Genomic DNA, 22,739 nt, shown 5'->3' on the forward strand with positions numbered 1-22,739 from the left:
CAGGGTGCCTGTGGTTAAAATGTGTCTTGAAGGACCGTAGAGATGGGTCCACCTCTTACAGGTTGCCTGTGGTTAAAATGCGTCTTGAAGGACCGTAGAGATGGGTCCACCTCTTACAGGGTGAAAACCCCCTGTGGTTAAAATGTGTCTTGAAGGACCGTAGAGATGGGTCCACCTCTTACAGGGTGAAAACCCCCTGTGGTTAAAATGTGTCTTGAAGGACCGTAGAGATGGGTCCCCCTCTTACAGGGTGCCTGTGGTTAAAATGTGTCTTGAAGGACCGTAGAGATGGGTCCACCTCTATCATTGTGTGTGTTAAGGTGTTATGTGTTTAATCCTCTGACAGGCTGTCATCACCACTCCAGGGATGAGTCTACCTCACACAGTGCATGACATCATGAACCGCTGGATCCTTCAGATGGGCTTCCCAGTGGTTACCATAGATACGGCCACGGGACACATTACCCAGAAGCACTTCCTCCTGGACCCTGACTCTGTAGTGGACAGACCCTCTCCATACAAGTTACCATTCTTCTTGATCTCAGTTCTGTGATGCTGTTTTACCGTAGACCAGGGTGGCAGGTAGCCTGGTTAGTACTGCCTGGGGTTAAGGAAGGGTTAGTACAGCCTGGGGTTAAGGAAGGGTTAGTACAGCCTGGGGTTAAGGAAGGGTTAGTACAGCCTGGGGTTAAGGAAGGGTTAGTACAGCCTGGGGTTAAGGAAGGGTTAGTACAGCCTGGGGTTAAGGAAGGGTTAGTACAGCCTGGGGTTAAGGAAGGGTTAGTACAGCCTGGGGTTAAGGAAGGGTTAGTACAGCCTGGGGTTAAGGAAGGGTTAGTACAGCCTGGGGTTAAGGAAGGGTTAGTACAGCCTGGGGTTAAGGAAGGGTTAGTACAGCCTGGGGTTAAGGAAGGGTTAGTACAGCCTGGGGTTAAGGAAGGGTTAGTACAGCCTGGGGTTAAGGAAGGGTTAGTACAGCCTGGGGTTACGGAAGGGTTAGTACAGCCTGGGGTTAAGGAAGGGTTAGTACAGCCTGGGGTTAAGGAAGGGTTAGTACAGCCTGGGGTTAAGGAAGGGTTAGTACAGCCTGGGGTTAAGGAAGGGTTAGGACAGCCTGGGGTTAAGGAAGGGTTAGTACAGCCTGGGGTTAAGGAAGGGTTAGGACAGCCTGGGGTTAAGGAAGGGTTAGTACAGCCTGGGGTTAAGGAAGGGTTAGTACAGCCTGGGGTTAAGGAAGGGTTAGTACAGCCTGGGGTGAGGGAAGGGTTAGTACAGCCTGGGGTTAAGGAAGGGTTAGTACAGCCTGGGGTTAAGGAAGGGTTAGTACAGCCTGGGGTTACGGAAGGGTTAATATAGCCTGGGTGTCCAACAATAAGGTCATGATGATAAACCCCAAAATAATGTTGAATTCAGTCACCTGACCATCCTGTTCTATGCTTGTTTAGTTACACCTGGTTGGTCCCCATCAAATGGATGAAGGGAGGAGTGGAGAGAGAGCAACACTGGCTTCTTCAGAAAACAGGTACTTCTAATGCTATTGTTTGTGTCAAATGAAGACCTGCATGGGTGTCAGTGGAAGATGGACCTGGACTATTGAATAGGTCCAGGTCCATATCATGTTATTGTACATCAGTACAGTGTGGTCTGTGTTCAATCCTAACCTGAGACCAGGGTTGCAAAATTCTGGTAACTTTCTTAAAAATCCCCTGTTTTCCAGAAATCCTGGTTGGAAGATTCATGGAATTTCTAGGGAATAACCAGGAAATCCAGGAATCCTCTAACCAGGATTTTCTGGAAAACCAGTGAATTTAGTGAAAGCTGGCGGAATGTTGCAAGCCTAGCTGAGCCCAGTGTGTTTTGGTTCTCCCCCAGACAGACACCTCCCCATGAGAACAGCAGGATCTGACTGGCTTCTGGCCAACCTCAACGTGTCTGGCTACTACAGGGTTAACTACGACATGGACAACTGGGAACGACTCCTCAACCAGCTCACCACAGACCACACAGTCAGCAGATGTTATTATTCCACTGTTATTGTGGATATTACCTATCACAATATGATTCCATATGACGCAACATAACATCACAACTTCTGTGTGCAGGTCATACCTTTAATCAACAGAGCTCAGATAGTGGACGATGCCTTCAATCTGGCCAGGTAAAGCTCTTTCTAAGTTGAGCTAATGTCCCACACGTTCTGTATTTCCTGGTGAACTTTGTGGAAGCTGGAAGCTGATGTAGTTGAGCTGTGTGACATGATGTAGTTGAGCTGGCATGATGTAGTTGAGTTGGCATGATGTAGTTGAGCTGTGTGGCATGATGTAGTTGAGCTGTGTGTCATGATGTAGTTGAGTTGGCATGATGTAGTTGAGCTGTGTGGCATGATGTAGTTGAGTTGGCATGATGTAGTTGAGCTGTGTGGCATGATGTAGTTGAGCTGTGTGGCATGATGTAGTTGAGCTGTGTGGCATGATGTAGTTGAGTTGGCATGATGTAGTTGAGCTGTGTGTCATGATGTAGTTGAGCTGTGTGGCATGATGTAGTTGAGCTGTGTGACATGATGTAGTTGAGCTGTGTGACATGATGTAGTTGAGCTGTGTGACATGATGTAGTTGAGCTGTGTGACATGATGTAGTTGAGCTGTGTGACATGATGTAGTTGAGCTGTGTGACATGATGTAGTTGAGCTGTGTGTCATGATGTAGTTGAGCTGTGTGACATGATGTAGTTGAGCTGGCTTGATGTAGTTGAGCTGTGTGACATGATGTAGTTGAGCTGTGTGACATGATGTAGTTGAGCTGGCTTGATGTAGTTGAGCTGTGTGACATGATGTAGTTGAGCTGTGTGACATGATGTAGTTGAGCTGTGTGGCATGATGTAGTTGAGCTGGCTTGATGTAGTTGAGCTGTGTGACATGATGTAGTTGAGCTGTGTGGCATGATGTAGTTGAGCTGGCTTGATGTAGTTGAGCTGTGTGACATGATGTAGTTGAGCTGTGTGACATGATGTAGTTGAGCTGTGTGGCATGATGTAGTTGAGCTGTGTGGCATGATGTAGTTGAGCTGTGTGACATGATGTTGTTGAGCTGTGTGACATGATGTAGTTGAGCTGTGTGACATGATGTAGTTGAGCTGTGTGGCATGATGTAGTTGAGCTGTGTGTCATGATGTAGTTGAGTTGGCATGATGTAGTTGAGCTGTGTGGCATGATGTAGTTGAGTTGGCATGATGTAGTTGAGCTGTGTGGCATGATGTAGTTGAGCTGTGTGTCATGATGTAGTTGAGCTGTGTGTCATGATGTAGTTGAGCTGTGTGACATGATGTAGTTGAGCTGTGTGACATGATGTAGTTGAGCTGTGTGACATGATGTAGTTGAGCTGTGTGGCATGATGTAGTTGAGCTGTGTGACATGATGTAGTTGAGCTGTGTGGCATGATGTAGTTGAGTTGGCATGATGTAGTTGAGCTGTGTGACATGATGTAGTTGAGTTGGCATGATGTAGTTGAGCTGTGTGTCATGATGTAGTTGAGCTGTGTGACATGATGTAGTTGAGCTGTGTGACATGATGTAGTTGAGCTGTGTGGCTTGATGTAGTTGAGCTGTGTGGCATGATGTAGTTGAGCTGTGTGGCTTGATGTAGTTGAGCTGTGTGACATGATGTAGTTGAGCTGTGTGGCATGATGTAGTTGAGCTGTGTGACATGATGTAGTTGAGCTGTGTGGCATGATGTAGTTGAGCTGTGTGACATGATGTAGTTGAGCTGGCATGATGTAGTTGAGCTGTGTGACATGATGTAGTTGAGCTGTGTGGCATGATGTAGTTGAGCTGTGTGACATGATGTAGTTGAGCTGTGTGGCATGATGTAGTTGAGCTGTGTGACATGATGTAGTTGAGCTGTGTGGCATGATGTAGTTGAGTTGGCATGATGTAGTTGAGCTGTGTGACATGATGTAGTTGAGCTGTGTGACATGATGTAGTTGAGCTGGCATGATGTAGTTGAGCTGGCATGATGTAGTTGAGCTGTGTGGCATGATGTAGTTGAGCTGGCATGATGTAGTTGAGCTGTGTGGCATGATGTAGTTGAGCTGGCATGATGTAGTTGAGCTGTGTGACATGATGTAGTTGAGCTGTGTGACATGATGTAGTTGAGCTGTGTGGCATGATGTAGTTGAGCTGTGTGACATGATGTAGTTGAGCTGGCATGATGTAGTTGAGCTGGCATGATGTAGTTGAGCTGTGTGGCATGATGTAGTTGAGCTGTGTGGCATGATGTAGTTGAGCTGTGTGGCATGATGTAGTTGAGCTGGCATGATGTAGTTGAGCTGTGTGGCATGATGTAGTTGAGCTGTGTGGCATGATGTAGTTGAGCTGTGTGACATGATGTAGTTGAGCTGTGTGGCATGATGTAGTTGAGCTGTGTGGCATGATGTAGTTGAGCTGGCATGATGTAGTTGAGCTGTGTGGCATGATGTAGTTGAGCTGTGTGACATGATGTAGTTGAGCTGGCATGATGTAGTTGAGCTGTGTGGCATGATGTAGTTGAGCTGTGTGACATGATGTAGTTGAGCTGGCATGATGTAGTTGAGCTGGCATGATGTAGTTGAGCTGTGTGGCATGATGTAGTTGAGCTGTGTGGCATGATGTAGTTGAGCTGTGTGGCATGATGTAGTTGAGCTGGCATGATGTAGTTGAGCTGTGTGGCATGATGTAGTTGAGCTGTGTGACATGATGTAGTTGAGCTGTGTGGCATGATGTAGTTGAGCTGTGTGGCATGATGTAGTTGAGCTGGCATGATGTAGTTGAGCTGTGTGGCATGATGTAGTTGAGCTGTGTGGCATGATGTAGTTGAGCTGTGTGACATGATGTAGTTGAGCTGTGTGGCATGATGTAGTTGAGCTGTGTGACATGATGTAGTTGAGCTGTGTGACATGATGTAGTTGAGCTGTGTGGCATGATGTAGTTGAGCTGTGTGGCATGATGTAGTTGAGCTGTGTGGCATGATGTAGTTGAGCTGTGTGACATGATGTAGTTGAGCTGTGTGACATGATGTAGTTGAGCTGTGTGGCATGATGTAGTTGAGCTGTGTGGCATGATGTAGTTGAGCTGTGTGGCATGATGTAGTTGAGCTGTGTGACATGATGTAGTTGTGATGTCATGTTGTTGTGTGTTTCCAGGGCCAAGGTGATCAACACCACATTAGCTCTGAGGACCACCAGGTAACTAGAATAATATATTCTACTATACAGATTATAATATATTCTACTATACAGATTATAATATATTCTACTATACAGATTATAATATATTCTACTATACAGATTATAATATATTCTACTATACAGATTATAATATATTCTACTATACAGATTATAATATATTCTACTATACAGATTATAATATATTCTACTATACAGATTATAATATATTCTACTATACAGATGATATATTACCAAGTACCTTTCTCAGGAGAGAGACTACATCCCCTGGTAGTCAGCTCTTATATTATATATGATATATTACCAGGTACCTGTCTCAGGAGAGAGACTACATCCCCTGGGAGTCAGCACTCAGGAATCTCAACTACTACATCCTCATGTTCGACCGTGGACAGGCATACGGGGTGCTACAGGTGGGTTCTTATTATAATATAATATATCAGGCATACGGGGTGCTACAGGTGGGTTCTTACTATAATATAATATATCAGGCATACGGGGTGCTACAGGTGGGTTCTTATTATAATATAATATATCAGGCATACGGGGTGCTACAGGTGGGTTCTTATTATAATATAATATATCAGGCATACGGGGTGCTACAGGTGGGTTCTTATTATAATATAATATATCAGGCATACGGGGTGCTACAGGTGGGTTCTTATTATAATATACTATATCAGGCATACGGGGTGCTACAGGTGGGTTCTTATTATAATATACTATATCAGGCATACGGGGTGCTACAGGTGGGTTCTTATTATAATATAATATATCAGGCATCCGGGGTGCTACAGGTGGGTTCTTATTATAATATAATATATCAGGCATACGGGGTGCTACAGGTGGGTTCTTACTATAATATAATATATCAGGCATACGGGGTGCTACAGGTGGGTTCTTATTATAATATAATATATCAGGCATACGTGGTGCTACAGGTGGGTTCTTATTATAATATAATATATCAGGCATACGGGGTGCTACAGGTGGGTTCTTACTATAATATAATATATCAGGCATACGGGGTGCTACAGGTGGGTTCTTATTACAATATAATATATCAGGCATACGTGGTGCTACAGGTGGGTTCTTATTATAATATAATATATCAGGCATCCGGGGTGCTACAGGTGGGTTCTTATTATAATATAATATATCAGGCATACGGGGTGCTACAGGTGGGTTCTTACTATAATATAATATATCAGGCATACGGGGTGCTACAGGTGGGTTCTTATTATAATATAATATATCAGGCATACGGGGTGCTACAGGTGGGTTCTTACTATAATATAATATATCAGGCATACGGGGTGCTACAGGTGGGGTTCTTATTATAATATACTATATCAGGCATGCGGGGTGCTACAGGTGAGTTCTTATTATAATATAATATATCAGGCATACGGGGTGCTACAGGTGGGTTCTTATTATAATATAATATATCAGGCATACGGGGTGCTACAGGTGGGTTCTTACTATAATATAATATATCAGGCATACGGGGTGCTACAGGTGGGTTCTTATTATAATATAATATATCAGGCATACGGGGTGCTACAGGTGGGTTCTTATTATAATATAATATATCAGGCATACGGGGTGCTACAGGTGGGTTCTTATTATAATATAATATATCAGGCATACGGGGTGCTACAGGTGGGTTCTTATTATAATATAATATATCAGGCATACGGGGTGCTACAGGTGGGTTCTTATTATAATATAATATATCAGGCATCCGGGGTGCTACAGGTGGGTTCTTACTATAATATAATATATCAGGCATACGGGGTGCTACAGGTGGGTTCTTACTATAATATAATATATCATATATTGTGTCTGTTATATAACATACTGTACTGGGATCTGTTTGTCTCTTAGGCTTACCTGAAGATGAAGATCACCCCCCTGTTTGAGCACTTCAGGACGATCACGGATGATTGGACCAGAGTCCCCACCGGACACAACGACCAGTAACAACACTGCTTTTCAAATGAAATGTTATTTTAAACCAATTAAGATACATCATTTTATTTCTTTTATGTTGCTTTTCTTACAACAGTATATAAACTTTATTGGTCTGTTTTCAAAAGTAGTGCACTACATAGGGAATAGTGTGCTATTTAGAATGAACTAGATATGATCATAATGTGTTGTGGGCCATTCCACAGCCCTGTCCCTCTTGTCCCCTATCTCTCAGGTACAACCAGATCAACGCCATATCCTTTGCTTGCCGCATGGGAGTGGAGCGCTGCAGGGCTCTCACCAGCGCCTGGTTCAGAGAGTGGATGCTGAACCCAGACCACAACCCGTGAGTACGAAGCACAATTATTTGGGTTGCAAAATTCCGGGAACTTTCTCAAAATTCCTCGGTTTTCCAGAAATCCCAGTTGGAAGATTCCTGGAATCAGGAGGGAACAAGCAGGAAAACCGGGAATCCTTCAACGGGGAAATGAATACCAGAAGTTTGCGACCCTAAGAATGATGTATATAGTTAAGGTGATTGTTTTCCTTCTCTTATTGATGCTAACTTTGTGTTTATTGAACTCTTTATTGACAGGATTCACCCCAACCTGAAGACGACAGTGTACTGTAACGCTATCGCAGCAGGAGGGGTGGAGGAATGGGACTTCGCCTGGCAGATGTTCAAGAACGCCACAGTAGCCACAGAGGCTGCCAAGCTGAGGTCAGCCCTGGCCTGCACTAAGGTCCCCTGGCTGCTGAACAGGTAGCTAACCCTGGCCTGCACTAAGGTCCCCTGGCTGCTGAACAGGGAGCTAACCCTGGCCTGCACTAAGGTCCCCTGGCTGCTGAACAGGTAGCTAACCCTGGCCTGCACTAAGGTCCCCTGGCTGCTGAACAGGTAGCTAACCCTGGCCTGTACTAAGGTCCCCTGGCTGCTGAACAGGGAGCTAACCCTGGCCTGCACTAAGGTCCCCTGGCTGCTGAACAGGTAGCTAACCCTGGCCTGTACTAAGGTCCCCTGGCTGCTGAACAGGTAGGCACAATCTGATCCTCAACAGGAGCTAACACACAGAATCAGTTCATCTTGTGTTTTGTTGAAGAAAAGGACTGGTTTAGTGACCCAAAACACAAAACACTTAAATTGGAGTGATTTACATTTACATTTTACATTTTAGTCATTTAGCAGACGCTCTTATCCAGAGCGACTTACTGTTAGTGAATACATATGTTTTTATACTGGCCCCCCGTGGGAATCGAACCCACAACCCTGGCGTTGCAAACGCCATGCTCTATCAACTGAGCTACATCCCTGCCGGCCATTCCCTCCCCTACCCTGGACGATGCTGGGCCAATTGTGCGACGCCCATGAGTCTCCCGGTCGCGGCCGGCTGCGACAGAGCCTGGAGTGATGATAGACCTTTATCCTGTTAAACTCTGAACGCTTGTTTTGGACACGTTACCGGGTCCCCCAAATTAGTTTTTTTTGTCTGAAAATAGAAAGCCCCTTGTCTTTTTGGAAATCGAACTAAAATCTTACTGCTGGCAGTGTCATAAGAATCTCGCCCCCCATCATTTAAGATCTGCTAGGGTTATTTTAAGATGTCAGACTGATTGCTAGGGTCATTGTAAGATGTCTGGCTGATTGCTAGGGTCATTTTCAGATGTCAGGCTGATTGCTAGGGTCATTTCAGATGTCAGGCTGATTACTAGGGTCATTTTCAGATGTTAGGCTGATTGCTAGGGTCATTTTAAGATGTCAGGCTGATTGCTAGGGTCATTTTCAGATCAGGCTGATTGCTAGGGTCATTTTCAGATCAGGCTGATTGCTAGTGTCATTTCAGATGTCAAGCTGATTTCTAGGGTCATTTCAGATGTCAGGCTGATTGCTGGGGTCTTTTTAAGATGTCAGGCTGATTGCTAGGGTCATTTTAAGATGTCAAGCTGATTGCTAGGGTCATTTTAAGATCTTAGGCTGATTGCTAGGGTCATTTTAAGATGTCAGACTGATTGCTAGGGTCATTGTAAGATGTCAGGCTGATTGCTAGGGTCATTTCAGATGTCAGGCTGATTACTAGGGTCATTTTCAGATGTTAGGCTGATTGCTAGGGTCATTTTAAGATGTCAGGCTGATTGCTAGGGTCATTTTCAGATCAGGCTGATTGCTAGGGTCATTTTCAGATCAGGCTGATTGCTAGTGTCATTTCAGATGTCAAGCTGATTTCTAGGGTCATTTCAGATGTCAGGCTGATTGCTGGGGTCTTTTTAAGATGTCAGGCTGATTGCTAGGGTCATTTTAAGATGTCAAGCTGATTGCTAGGGTCATTTTAAGATCTTAGGCTGATTGCTAGGGTCATTTTAAGATGTCAGACTGATTGCTAGGGTCATTGTAAGATGTCAGGCTGATTGCTAGGGTCATTTCAGATGTCAGGCTGATTGCTAGGGTCATATTCAGATGTCAGGCTGATTGCTAGGGTCATTTTCAGATGTCAGGCTGATTGCTAGGGTCATTTCAGATGTCAGGCTGATTGCTAGGGTCATTTTCAGATGTCAGGCTGATTGCTAGGGTCATTTTCAGATCAGGCTGATTGCTAGGGTCATTTCAGATGTCAAGCTGTTTTCTAGGGTCATTTTCAGATGTCAGGCTGATTGCTAGGGTCATTTCAGATGCCAAGGTGATTGCTAGGGTCATTTCAGATGTCAGGCTGATTGCAAGGGTCATTTCCAGATGTCAGGCTAATTGCTAGGGTCATCTCCAGATGTCAGGCTAATTGCTAGGGTCATTTTAAGATGTCAGGCTGATTGCTAGGGTCATTTTCAGATGTCAGGCTGATTGCTAGGGTCATTTTAAGATGTCAGGCTGATTGCTATGGTCATTTTAAGATGTCAGGCTGATTGTGCCATTTTGGCACAGTTACTCACTCACTTCCCAAAACAGATGCAACTGGTTTCAAGTGGCCAAGACACGTCATGTGATCTCCTACTGCAATCTAGTGGACAAATTGTGAATCAGACAGGGGATATATTTACACCAATGGATAGGTAGAGGCTTCAGACAGGGGATATATTTACACCAATGGATAGATAGAGGCTTCAGACAGGGGATATATTTACACCAATGGATAGGTAGAGGCTTCAGACAGGGGATATATTTACACCAATGGATAGGTAGAGGCTTCAGACAGGGGATATATTTACACCAATGGATAGATAGAGGCTTCAGACAGGGGATATATTTACACCAATGGATAGGTAGAGGCTTCAGACAGGGGATATATTTACACCAATGGATAGGTAGAGGCTTCAGACAGGGGATATATTTACACCAATGGATAGGTAGAGGCTTCAGACAGGGGATATATTTACACCAATGGATAGGTAGAGGCTTCAGACAGGGGATATATTTACACCAATGGATAGGTAGAGGCTTCAGACAGGGGATATATTTACACCAATGGATAGGTAGAGGCTTCAGACAGGGGATATATTTACACCAATGGATAGGTAGAGGCTTCAGACAGGGGATATATTTACACCAATGGATAGGTAGAGGCTTCAGACAGGGGATATATTTACACCAATGGATAGGTAGAGGTTTCAGACAGGGGATATATTTACACCAATGGATAGGTAGAGGCTTCAGACAGGGGATATATTTACACCAATGGATAGGTAGAGGCTTCAGACAGGGGATATATTTACACCAATAGATAGGTAGAGGCTTCAGACAGGGGATATATTTACACCAATGGATAGGTAGAGGCTTCAGACAGGGGATATATTTACACCAATGGATAGGTAGAGGCTTCAGACAGGGGATATATTTACACCAATGGATAGGTAGAGGCTTCAGACAGGGGATATATTTACACCAATGGATAGGTAGAGGCTTCAGACAGGGGATATATTTACACCAATGGATAGGTAGAGGCTTCAGACAGGGGATATATTTACACCAATGGATAGGTAGAGGCTTCAGAAAGGGGATATATTTACACCAATGGATAGGTAGAGGCTTCAGACAGGGGATATATTTACACCAATGGATAGGTAGAGGCTTCAGACAGGGGATATATTTACACCAATGGATAGGTAGAGGCTTCAGACAGGGGATATATTTACACCAATGGATAGATAGAGGCTTCAGACAGGGGATATATTTACACCAATGGATAGGTAGAGGCTTCAGACAGGGGATATATTTACACCAATGGATAGGTAGAGGCTTCAGACAGGGGATATATTTACACCAATGGATAGGTAGAGGCTTCAGACAGGGGATATATTTACACCAATGGATAGGTAGAGGCTTCAGACAGGGGATATATTTACACCAATGGATAGGTAGAGGTTTCAGACAGGGGATATATTTACACCAATGGATAGATAGAGGCTTCAGACAGGGGATATATTTACACCAATGGATAGGTAGAGGCTTCAGACAGGGGATATATTTACACCAATGGATAGGTAGAGGCTTCAGACAGGGGATATATTTACACCAATGGATAGGTAGAGGCTTCAGACAGGGGATATATTTACACCAATGGATAGGTAGAGGCTTCAGACAGGGGATATATTTACACCAATGGATAGGTAGAGGCTTCAGACAGGGGATATATTTACACCAATGGATAGGTAGAGGCTTCAGACAGGGGATATATTTACACCAATGGATAGGTAGAGGCTTCAGACAGGGGATATATTTACACCAATGGATAGGTAGAGGCTTCAGACAGGGGATATATTTACACCAATGGATAGGTAGAGGCTTCAGACAGGGGATATATTTACACCAATGGATAGGTAGAGGCTTCAGACAGGGGATATATTTACACCAATGGATAGGTAGAGGCTTCAGACAGGGGATATATTTACACCAATGGATAGGTAGAGGCTTCAGACAGGGGATATATTTACACCAATGGATAGGTAGAGGCTTCAGACAGGGGATATATTTACACCAATGGATAGGTAGAGGCTTCAGACAGGGGATATATTTACACCAATGGATAGGTAGAGGCTTCAGACAGGGGATATATTTACACCAATGGATAGGTAGAGGCTTCAGACAGGGGATATATTTACACCAATGGATAGGTAGAGGCTTCAGACAGGGGATATATTTACACCAATGGATAGGTAGAGGCTTCAGACAGGGGATATATTTACACCAATGGATAGGTAGAGGCTTCAGACAGGGGATATATTTACACCAATGGATAGGTAGAGGCTTCAGACAGGGGATATATTTACACCAATGGATAGGTAGAGGCTTCAGACAGGGGATATATTTACACCAATGGATAGGTAGAGGCTTCAGACAGGGGATATATTTACACCAATGGATAGGTAGAGGCTTCAGACAGGGGATATATTTACACCAATGGATAGGTAGAGGCTTCAGAAAGGGGATATATTTACACCAATGGATAGGTAGAGGCTTCAGACAGGGGATATATTTACACCAATGGATAGGTAGAGGCTTCAGACAGGGGATATATTTACACCAATGGATAGGTAGAGGCTTCAGACAGGGGATATATTTACACCAATGGATAGGTAGAGGCTTCAGACAGGGGATATATTTACACCAATGGATAGGTAGAGGCTTCAGACAGGGGATATATTTACACCAATGGATAGGTAGAGGCTTCAGACAGGGGATATATTTACACCAATGGATAGGTAGAGGCTTCAGACAGGGGATATATTTACACCAATGGATAGGTAGAGGCTTCAGACAGGGGATATATTTACACCAATGGATAGGTAGAGGCTTCAGACAGGGGATATATTTACACCAATGGATAGGTAGAGGCTTCAGACAGGGGATATATTTACACCAATGGATAGGTAGAGGCTTCAGACAGGGGATATATTTACACCAATGGATAGGTAGAGGCTTCAGACAGGGGATATATTTACACCAATGGATAGGTAGAGGCTTCAGACAGGGGATATATTTACACCAATGGATAGGTAGAGGCTTCAGACAGGGGATATATTTACACCAATGGATAGGTAGAGGCTTCAGACAGGGGATATATTTACACCAATGGATAGGTAGAGGCTTCAGACAGGGGATATATTTACACCAATGGATAGGTAGAGGCTTCAGACAGGGGATATATTTACACCAATGGATAGGTAGAGGCTTCAGACAGGGGATATATTTACACCAATGGATAGGTAGAGGCTTCAGACAGGGGATATATTTACACCAATGGATAGGTAGAGGCTTCAGACAGGGGATATATTTACACCAATGGATAGGTAGAGGCTTCAGACAGGGGATATATTTACACCAATGGATAGGTAGAGGCTTCAGACAGGGGATATATTTACACCAATGGATAGGTAGAGGCTTCAGACAGGGGATATATTTACACCAATGGATAGGTAGAGGCTTCAGACAGGGGATATATTTACACCAATGGATAGGTAGAGGCTTCAGACAGGGGATATATTTACACCAATGGATAGATAGAGGCTTCAGACAGGGGATATATTTACACCAATGGATAGGTAGAGGCTTCAGACAGGGGATATATTTACACCAATGGATAGGTAGAGGCTTCAGACAGGGGATATATTTACACCAATGGATAGGTAGAGGCTTCAGACAGGGGATATATTTACACCAATGGATAGGTAGAGGCTTCAGACAGGGGATATATTTACACCAATGGATAGGTAGAGGTTTCAGACAGGGGATATATTTACACCAATGGATAGATAGAGGCTTCAGACAGGGGATATATTTACACCAATGGATAGGTAGAGGCTTCAGACAGGGGATATATTTACACCAATGGATAGGTAGAGGCTTCAGACAGGGGATATATTTACACCAATGGATAGGTAGAGGCTTCAGACAGGGGATATATTTACACCAATGGATAGGTAGAGGCTTCAGACAGGGGATATATTTACACCAATGGATAGGTAGAGGCTTCAGACAGGGGATATATTTACACCAATGGATAGGTAGAGGCTTCAGACAGGGGATATATTTACACCAATGGATAGGTAGAGGTTTCAGACAGGGGATATATTTACACCAATGGATAGGTAGAGGCTTCAGACAGGGGATATATTTACACCAATGGATAGGTAGAGGTTTCAGACAGGGGATATATTTACACCAATGGATAGGTAGAGGCTTCAGCTTTCTCCTCAGATGCAGGCAGGTAGCTTAGTGGTTAAGAGCGTTGTGCCAGTAACCGAAAGGTCGCTGGTTCTAATCCCCGAGCCGACTAGGTAAAAAATCTGTCAATGTGCCCTTGAGCAAGGCACTTAACCCTAATTGCTCCTGTAAGTCGCTCTGGATAAGAGCGTCTGCTAAATGACTAAAATGTAAATGTACACACAATACCCCATAATGACAAAGTGAAAACATGTTTTTAGAAATGTTTGCACATTTATTGAAAATGAAATACATAAATATCTAATATACATAAGTATTCACACCCCTGAGTCAATACATGCTAGAGTCACCTTTGGCAGCGATTACAGCTGTGAGTCTTTCTGGGAAGTCTCTAAGAGCTTTACACACCTGGATTGTGCAACATTTGCCCATTTATTATTTTCAAAATTCTTCAAGCTCTGTCAAATTGGTTGTTGATCATTGCTAGACAACCATTTTCAGGTCTTGCCATAGATTTTCAAGTAGATTTAAGTCTAAAACTCGGCCACTCAGGAACATTCACTGTCTTCTTGGTAAGCAACTCCAGTGTAGATTTGGCCTTGAATTCATTTCCCAGTGTCTGTTGGAAAGCAGACTGAACCAGGTTTTCCTCTAGGCATTTGCCTGTGTTTACCTCCATTCCATTTATTTTTTATCCTGACAAACTCCCCAGTCCTTAACGATTACAAGCATACCCATAACATGATTCAGCCACCACTATGCTTGAAAATATGGAGAGTGGTCCTCAGTAATGTGTTGTGTTGGATTTGCCCCAAACATAACACTTTGTATTCAGGACAAAAAGTTAAATGCTTTGTCACATTTTTTGCAGTGTTACTTTAATGCCTTGTTGAAAACAGGATGAATCTGTTGGAATATGTTTGTTCTGTACAGGCTTCCTTCTTTTCACTCTGTAATTTAGGTTAGTATTGTGGAGTACCTACAATGTTGTTGATCCATCCTCTGTTTCCTCCTATCACAGCCATTAGACTCTGTAACTGTTTTAAAGTCACCATTGGCCTCATGATGAAATCCCTCAGTGGTTTCCTTCCTCTCCGGCAACTGAGTTAGGAAGAACGCCTATATCTATGTAGTGACTGGGTGTATTGATACACCATCCAAAGTGTAATTAATAACATCACCATGCTCAAAGGGATATTAAATGTCTGCATTTATTTAATTTTTTTACCCATCTACCAGTAGGTGCCCTTCTTTGTGAGGCATTGGAAAACCTCCCTGGTCTTTGGGGTTGAATCTGTGTTTGAAATTCAGTTCTCGACTGAGGGACCTTACAGATAATTGTGGGGGGTACAGAGATGAAGTAGTCGTTCAAAAATCATGTTAAACACTATTATTGCACACAGAGTGAGTCCATGCAACTTATGTGATTCTTACTCCTGAACTTATTTAACTTGCCATAACAAAGGGGTTGAATAGTTATTGACTCAAGACATTTCAGCTTTTCATTTGTAATTAATTTGTAAACATTTTGAAAAACATAATTCCACTTTGACATTATGGGATATTACATTTACATTTACATTTTAGTCATTTAGCAGACGTTCTTATCCAGAGCGACTTACAATTAGTGAGTGCATAAATGTTTCATACTGGCCCCCCGTTGGTGTAGGCCAGTGTAATCAACTTTAAATTCAGGCTGTAACACAACAGAATGTGGAAAAAGTCAAGGGGTGTGAATACTTTCTGAAGGCACTGTATATCACTCCTGTATGTGAACAATTATTCCTGTAAAATGAAAAATGACGTTGCACAAGCCCTGCGCTTTTAAAATGGCCGTGTTGCTATGGGGATTAGGGCATGTTTAGAGCAACACCATTAGGTTAAAGATCTGATTTAGGTCAAATCCCAAATCCCATTTTTGTGTTGATACTACAGATATCTGGATTATTCCCTGGATCCAGCTAAGATCCGTAAGCAGGACAGCACCTCCACCATCGGCTACATCGCTGGGAACGTGGTGGGGACGCCCCTGGCCTGGGACTTCATCAGGGCTCGGTGGAACTACATCTATACAGAGTAAGTCTTCAGGGGTCGGTGGAACTACATCTATACAGAGTAAGTCTTCAGGGCTCGGTGGAACTACATCTATACAGAGTAAGTCTTCAGGGCTCGGTGGAACTACATCTATACAGAGTAAGTCTTCAGGGCTCGGTGGAACTACATCTATACAGAGTAAGTCTTCAGGGCTCGGTGGAACTACATCTATACAGAGTAAGTCTTCAGGGGTCGGTGGAACTACATCTATACAGAGTAAGTCTTCAGGGCTCGGTGGAACTACATCTATACAGAGTAAGTCTTCAGGGGTCGGTGGAACTACATCTATACAGAGTAAGTCTTCAGGGGTCGGTGGAACTACATCTATACAGAGTAAGTCTTCAGGGCTCGGTGGAACTACATCTATACAGAGTAAGTCTTCAGGGCTCGGTGGAACTACATCTATACAGAGTAAGTCTTCAGGGCTCGGTGGAACTACATCTATACAGAGTAAGTCTTCAGGGCTCGGTGGAACTACATCTATACAGAGTAAGTCAACAGGGCTCGGTGGAACTACATCTATACAGAGTAAGTCTTCAGGGCTCGGTGGAACTACATCTACACAGAGTAAGTCTTCAGGGCTCGGTGGAACTACATCTATACAGAGTAAGTCTTCAGGGCTCGGTGGAACTACATCTATACAGAGTAAGTCTTCAGGGCTCGGTGGAACTACATCTACACAGAGTAAGTCTTCAGGGCTCGGTGGAAATACATCTATACAGAGTAAGTCTTCAGGGCTCGGTGGAACTACATCTATACAGAGTAAGTCTTCAGGGCTCGGTGGAACTACATCTACACAGAGTAAGTCTTCAGGGCTCGGTGGAACTACATCTATACAGAGTAAGTCTTCAGGGCTCGGTGGAACTACATCTATACAGAGTAAGTCTTCAGGGCTCGGTGGAACTACAGTTGAAGTCGGAAGTTTACATACACTTAGGAGTCATAAAAAATCGTTTTTCAACCATTCCACAAATGTCTTGTTAACAAACTATAGTTTTGGCAAGTCAGTTAGGACATCTACTTTGTGCATGACACAAGTACAGTGGGGAAAAAAAGTATTTAGTCAGCCACCAATTGTGCAAGTTCTCCCACTTAAAAAGATGAGAGAGGCCTGTAATTTTCATCATAGGTACACGTCAACTATGACAGACAAAATGAGGAAAAAAAATCCAGAAAATCACATTGTAGGATTTTTAATGAATTTATTTGCAAATTATGGTGGAAAATAAGTATTTGGTCAATAACAAAAGTTTCTCAATACTTTGTTATATACCCTTTGTTGGCAATGACACAGGTCAAACATTTTCTGTAAGTCTTCACAAGGTTTTCACACACTGTTGCTGGTATTTTGGCCCATTCCTCCATGCAGATCTCCTCTAGAGCAGTGATGTTTTGGGGCTGTCGCTGGGCAACACGGACTTTCAACTCCCTCCAAAGATTTTCTATGGGGTTGAGATCTGGAGACTGGCTAGGCCACTCCAGGACCTTGAAATGCTTCTTACGAAGCCACTCCTTCGTTGCCCGGACGGTGTGTTTGGGATCATTGTCATGCTGAAAGACCCAGCCACGTTTCATCTTCAATGCCCTTGCTGATGGAAGGAGGTTTTCACTCAAAATCACACGATACATGGCCCCATTCATTCTTTCCTTTACACGGATCAGTCGTCCTGGTCCCTTTGCAGAAAAACAGCCCCAAAGCATGATGTTTCCACCCCCATGTTTCACAGTAGGTATGGTGTTCTTTGGATGCAACTCAGCATTCTTTGTCCTCCAAACACGACAAGTTATATTTTGGTTTCATCTGACCATATGACATATGACATTCTCCCAATCCTCTTCTGGATCATCCAAATGCACTCTAGCAAACTTCAGACGGGCCTGGACATGTACTCGCTTAAGCAGGGGGACACGTCTGGCACTGCAGGATTTGAGTCCCTGGCGGCATAGTGTGTTACTGATGGTAGGCTTTGTTACTTTGGTCCCAGCTCTCTGCAGGTCATTCACTAGGTCCCCCCGTGTGGTTCTGGGATTTTTGCTCACCGTTCTTGTGATCATTTTGACCCCACGGGGTGAGATCTTGTGTGGAGCCCCAGATCGAGGGAGATTATCAGTGGTCTTGTATGTCTTCCATTTCCTAATAATTGCTCCCACAGTTTATTTCTTCAAACCAAGCTGCTTACCTATTGCAGATTCAGTCTTCCCAGCCTGGTGCAGGTCTACAATTTTGTTTCTGGTGTCCTTTGACAGCTCTTTGGTCTTGGCCATAGTGGAGTTTGGAGTGTGACTGTTTGAGGTTGTGGACAGGTGTCTTTTATACTGATAACAAGTTCAAACAGGTGCCATTAATACAGGTAACGAGTGGAGGACAGAGGAGCCTCTTAAAGAAGAAGTTACAGGTCTGTGAGAGCCAGAAATCTTGCTTGTTTGTAGGTGACCAAATACTTATTTTCCACCATAATTTGCAAATAAATTCATTAAAAATCCTACAATGTGATTTTCTTGAAAAAAAATCTCAATTTGTCTGTCATAGTTGACGTGTACCTATGATGAAAATTACAGGCCTCTCTCATCTTTTTAAGTGGTAGAACTTGCACAATTGGTGGCTGACTAAATACTTTTTTTCCCCACTGTAAATAAGGATATATTGGAGCAACATCTCAAGACATCAGTCAGGAAGTTAAAGCAAGCTTGTGGAAGGCTACCAGAAATGTTTGACCCAAGTTAAACAATTTAAAGGCAATGCTACCAAATACTAATTGAGTGTATGTAAACTTCTGACCCACTGGGAATGTGATGAAATAAATAAAAGCTGAAATAAATCATTCTCTCTACTATTATTCTGACATTTCACATTCTTAAATTAAAAGTGGTGATCCTAACTGACCTAAGAAAGGGAATTTTTACTAGGATTAAATGTCAGGAATTGTGAAAAACTTAGTTTAAATGTATTTGGCTAAGGTGTATATAAACTTCCGACTTCAACTGTATATCTTTACTCTCTCATCCACACCTCTACAGTACATCTCTTAACTAGGTGGAACTACATCTATACAGTGTAAGTCATCAGGGTTATTTTGAACTACATATTTACAGTGTAAGTCATCAGGGTTATTTTGAACTACATATTTACAGTGTAAGTCATCTGGGTTATTTTGAACTACATATTTACAGTGTAAGTCTATATGGGGCTATTGGACATAATGTAACTTCCCGTAAATATGTATCAGAGAAACTGATTTTACGTTTCATTCACTAAGTAATGATAATAATAATGTATCTCTGTATCCCTCTCTATCTTGTAGATATGGTGGAGGATCCTTCTCATTTTCTAACCTCCTCAACGGTGTGACCAGGAGATTCTCTACTGAGTTTGAGCTGAAGCAGGTTGGTACTGTGGCCTCGAGCTGAAGCAGGGCTGCCCAACCCTGTTCCTGGAGCGCTAACCTCCTGCAAGTTTTTACCCTAACCCTGTTCCTGGAGCGCTAACCTCCTGCAAGTTTTCACCCTAACCCTGTTCCTGGAGCGCTAACCTCCTGCAAGTTTTCACCCTAACCCTGTTCCTGGAGCGCTAACCTCCTGCAAGTTTTCACCCTAACCCTGTTCCTGGAGCGCTAACCTCCTGCAAGTTTTCACCCTAACCCTCTTCCTGGAGCGCTAACCTCCTGCAAGTTTTCACCCTAACCCTGTTCCTGGAGCGCTAACCTCCTGCAAGTTTTCACCCTAACCCTGTTCCTGGAGCGCTAACCTCCTACAAGTTTTCTCCCTAACCCTGTTCCTGGAGCGCTAACCTCCTGCAAGTTTTCACCCTAACCCTGTTCCTGGAGCGCTAACCTCCTGCAAGTTTTCACCCTAACCCTGTTCCTGGAGCGCTAACCTCCTGCAAGTTTTCACCCTAACCCTGTTCCTGTAGCGCTAACCTCCTGCAAGTTTTCACCCTAACCCTGTTCCTGGAGCGCTAACCTCCTGCAAGTTTTCACCCTAACCCTGTTCCTGGAGCGCTAACCTCCTGCAAGTTTTCACCCCAACCCTGTTCCTGGAGCTCTAACCTCCTGCAAGTTTTCACCCCAACCCTGTTCCTGGAGCGCTAACCTCCTGCAAGTTTTCACCCCAACCCTGTTCCTGGAGCTCTAACCTCCTGCAAGTTTTCACCCCAACCCTGTTCCTGGAGCTCTAACCTCCTGCAAGTTTTCACCCCAACCCTGTTCCTGGAGCGCTACCAACCTGTAGATGTTCACTCCAATCCAAGTTGTAACTAACCTGATTCAGCTTATCAACCAGCTAATTATTAGAGCGAAAACCTACATGACGGTAGCTGTCCAGGAACAGGGTTGGGGTGAAAACCTACAGGAGGGTAGCTCTCCAGGAACAGGGTTGGAGTTAAAACCTACAGGACGGTAGCTGTCCAGGAACAGGGTTGGAGTTAAAACCTACATGACGGTAGCTGTCCAGGAACAGGGTTGGAGTGAAAACCTACAGGACGGTAGCTGTCCAGGAACAGGGTTGGAGTGAAAACCTACAGGAGGGTAGCTGTCCAGGAACAGGGTTGGAGTGAAAACCTACATGACGGTAGCTCTCCAGGAACAGGGTTGGAGTGAAAACCTACAGGAGGGTAGCTCTCCAGGAACAGGGTTGGAGTGAAAACCTACATGACGGTAGCTGTCCAGGAACAGGGTTGTGCAGCCCTGGGCTGTTTCCTGTCTGTCCCACTGTGTAGAGGTCTGTTAATAGAGCTGGATGATAATGCTTGGTGTCAAGCCTAATTTATACCGTACCCAGCGCTACAACTACAATTAGCTACGTAGAATGACGATCCTGCGTAGCTGCGTACCAAAAATATACAGAGGTATGCAGCTCCGCAATTACAAACTCACCGCTAGAACACAGGATCGTCATTTTGCTCAGCTTATACGTACGTAAGGTATAAATTAAGCTAGAGGTATGTATGTATGGTTTCAGGGAAACAGAGCTTGTTTTCCTCCGTCTCAAATTAGTTAGAAAGTGCAACATTGTTGAGTCAGTATTCTGATTTCTACGATGTGTCTATAATTGTATGGATTTGTTTTTCAGCTGAAGCAGTTTAAAGAGGACAATGCCCATGTAGGGTTTGGCTCTGGGACGCTGGCTCTGGAGCAGGCTATTGAGAAGACTACGGCCAACATCAAATGGGTGGCAGAGAACCAGGAGCACGTTATGAACTGGTTCACCAATGAATCCACGTGAAACACCTTCCACTACAGCACAACACTACCAGGCCAATGGTGTTACTGCTTATTGAACCATCAGGGAAATACAGTCGGTATAAAACAGACCAGAAACATGGGGCTGCGTTACAAATAGCACCCTATTCCCTATATAGTGTGCTACATAGGGCTCTGGTTAAAAGTAGTGCACTACGTAGGGAATAGGGTGCCGTTTGGGACACAGCTAAACTGTATAATGATGAATTGACCAAAATCATGTTGTTATTTGAATCATGATGTGTGGTTTATGTGCATCCATTTTGGATTGTCAGTTGTTCATGTTCTCATGTTCCTAAAATGTCTGCCAATATATGCTCCGTTAATATGTTGAGTTTTCAATCTACCTAGTACTTTCATCCTCTGTACCTTTAGTTGGTTATTGTAAATCTGACACAGTTTCCTTCTTTATAAAAGGATGCACTGGATTCCCATAAAAAATGACAATATCTCAGTAACTATGGGAAGAATAAAAAAAATGACTCCTTTGATTAAAGTATGATTTTTTTTAGAGTGTGTTGCAATTGCTTTTGTGACCGACCGGCTCAATTATGTAGCAAAATTTGAAATTGTGTTTTTTACATTGGATAAAAGTAGAGACTCGGAGCTAGAAAATGGTATACCATACACTACAGTTGAGGAACAATGGGAAAGTAATTCTGCTTTGAAAGTTTATAAACTTGTAACCTGACTTTTGAGAAAATGTCCCTTGAATGTTTTGGTACACCTACTGGAGAGCTCTTCTTTGTTGACACCCATTCAGCATCGTTCACACCCTCTTAAGCCTTAGCCCCACCCATCTCTTTAAGGATTCACATGTGAGGCCATGTGCTAAACAGAGTGAGTACGGTAGTGTTCTAAACAGTCAAAGATTTCAAGACTAAAGGCTGGTTTATACTGCGTCTATCGATAGTTGTCGGGAGGGGGAGGGGCGGTTCCCCTTGCAGCCTATTAGACAAGCACCAGGTAGGGAGGGGGAGGGGCGGTTCCCCTTGCAGCCTATTAGACAAGCACCAGGTAGGGAGGGGGAGGGGCGGTTCCCCTTGCAGCCTATTAGACAAGCACCAGGTAGGGAG

At 43.7% G+C, this 22,739-nt stretch overlaps 1 protein-coding gene across 1 annotated transcript; it reads left to right on the forward strand.

Moving 5' to 3' along the window:
* Positions 1-346: 346 nt before the first annotated feature.
* On the forward strand, positions 347-22,175 carry LOC311124908 (aminopeptidase N-like; the record flags this gene model as incomplete). Its single annotated transcript, XM_084199005.1, has 12 exons — positions 347-522; positions 1,446-1,522; positions 1,873-2,006; positions 2,103-2,158; positions 5,173-5,214; positions 5,522-5,627; positions 7,102-7,193; positions 7,421-7,531; positions 7,781-7,948; positions 16,268-16,408; positions 19,729-19,810; positions 21,494-22,175. Coding segments are annotated over 12 exons (1,338 nt in total), but the record flags the coding sequence as incomplete, so codon positions are not given.
* Between the last annotated feature and the right edge of the window lie 564 nt (positions 22,176-22,739).

This window comes from Coregonus lavaretus (genome assembly GCF_964263955.1).
Source record: "Coregonus lavaretus genome assembly, contig: HAP1_SCAFFOLD_284, whole genome shotgun sequence".
In the NCBI taxonomy this organism is placed as follows: domain Eukaryota; kingdom Metazoa; phylum Chordata; class Actinopteri; order Salmoniformes; family Salmonidae; genus Coregonus; species Coregonus lavaretus.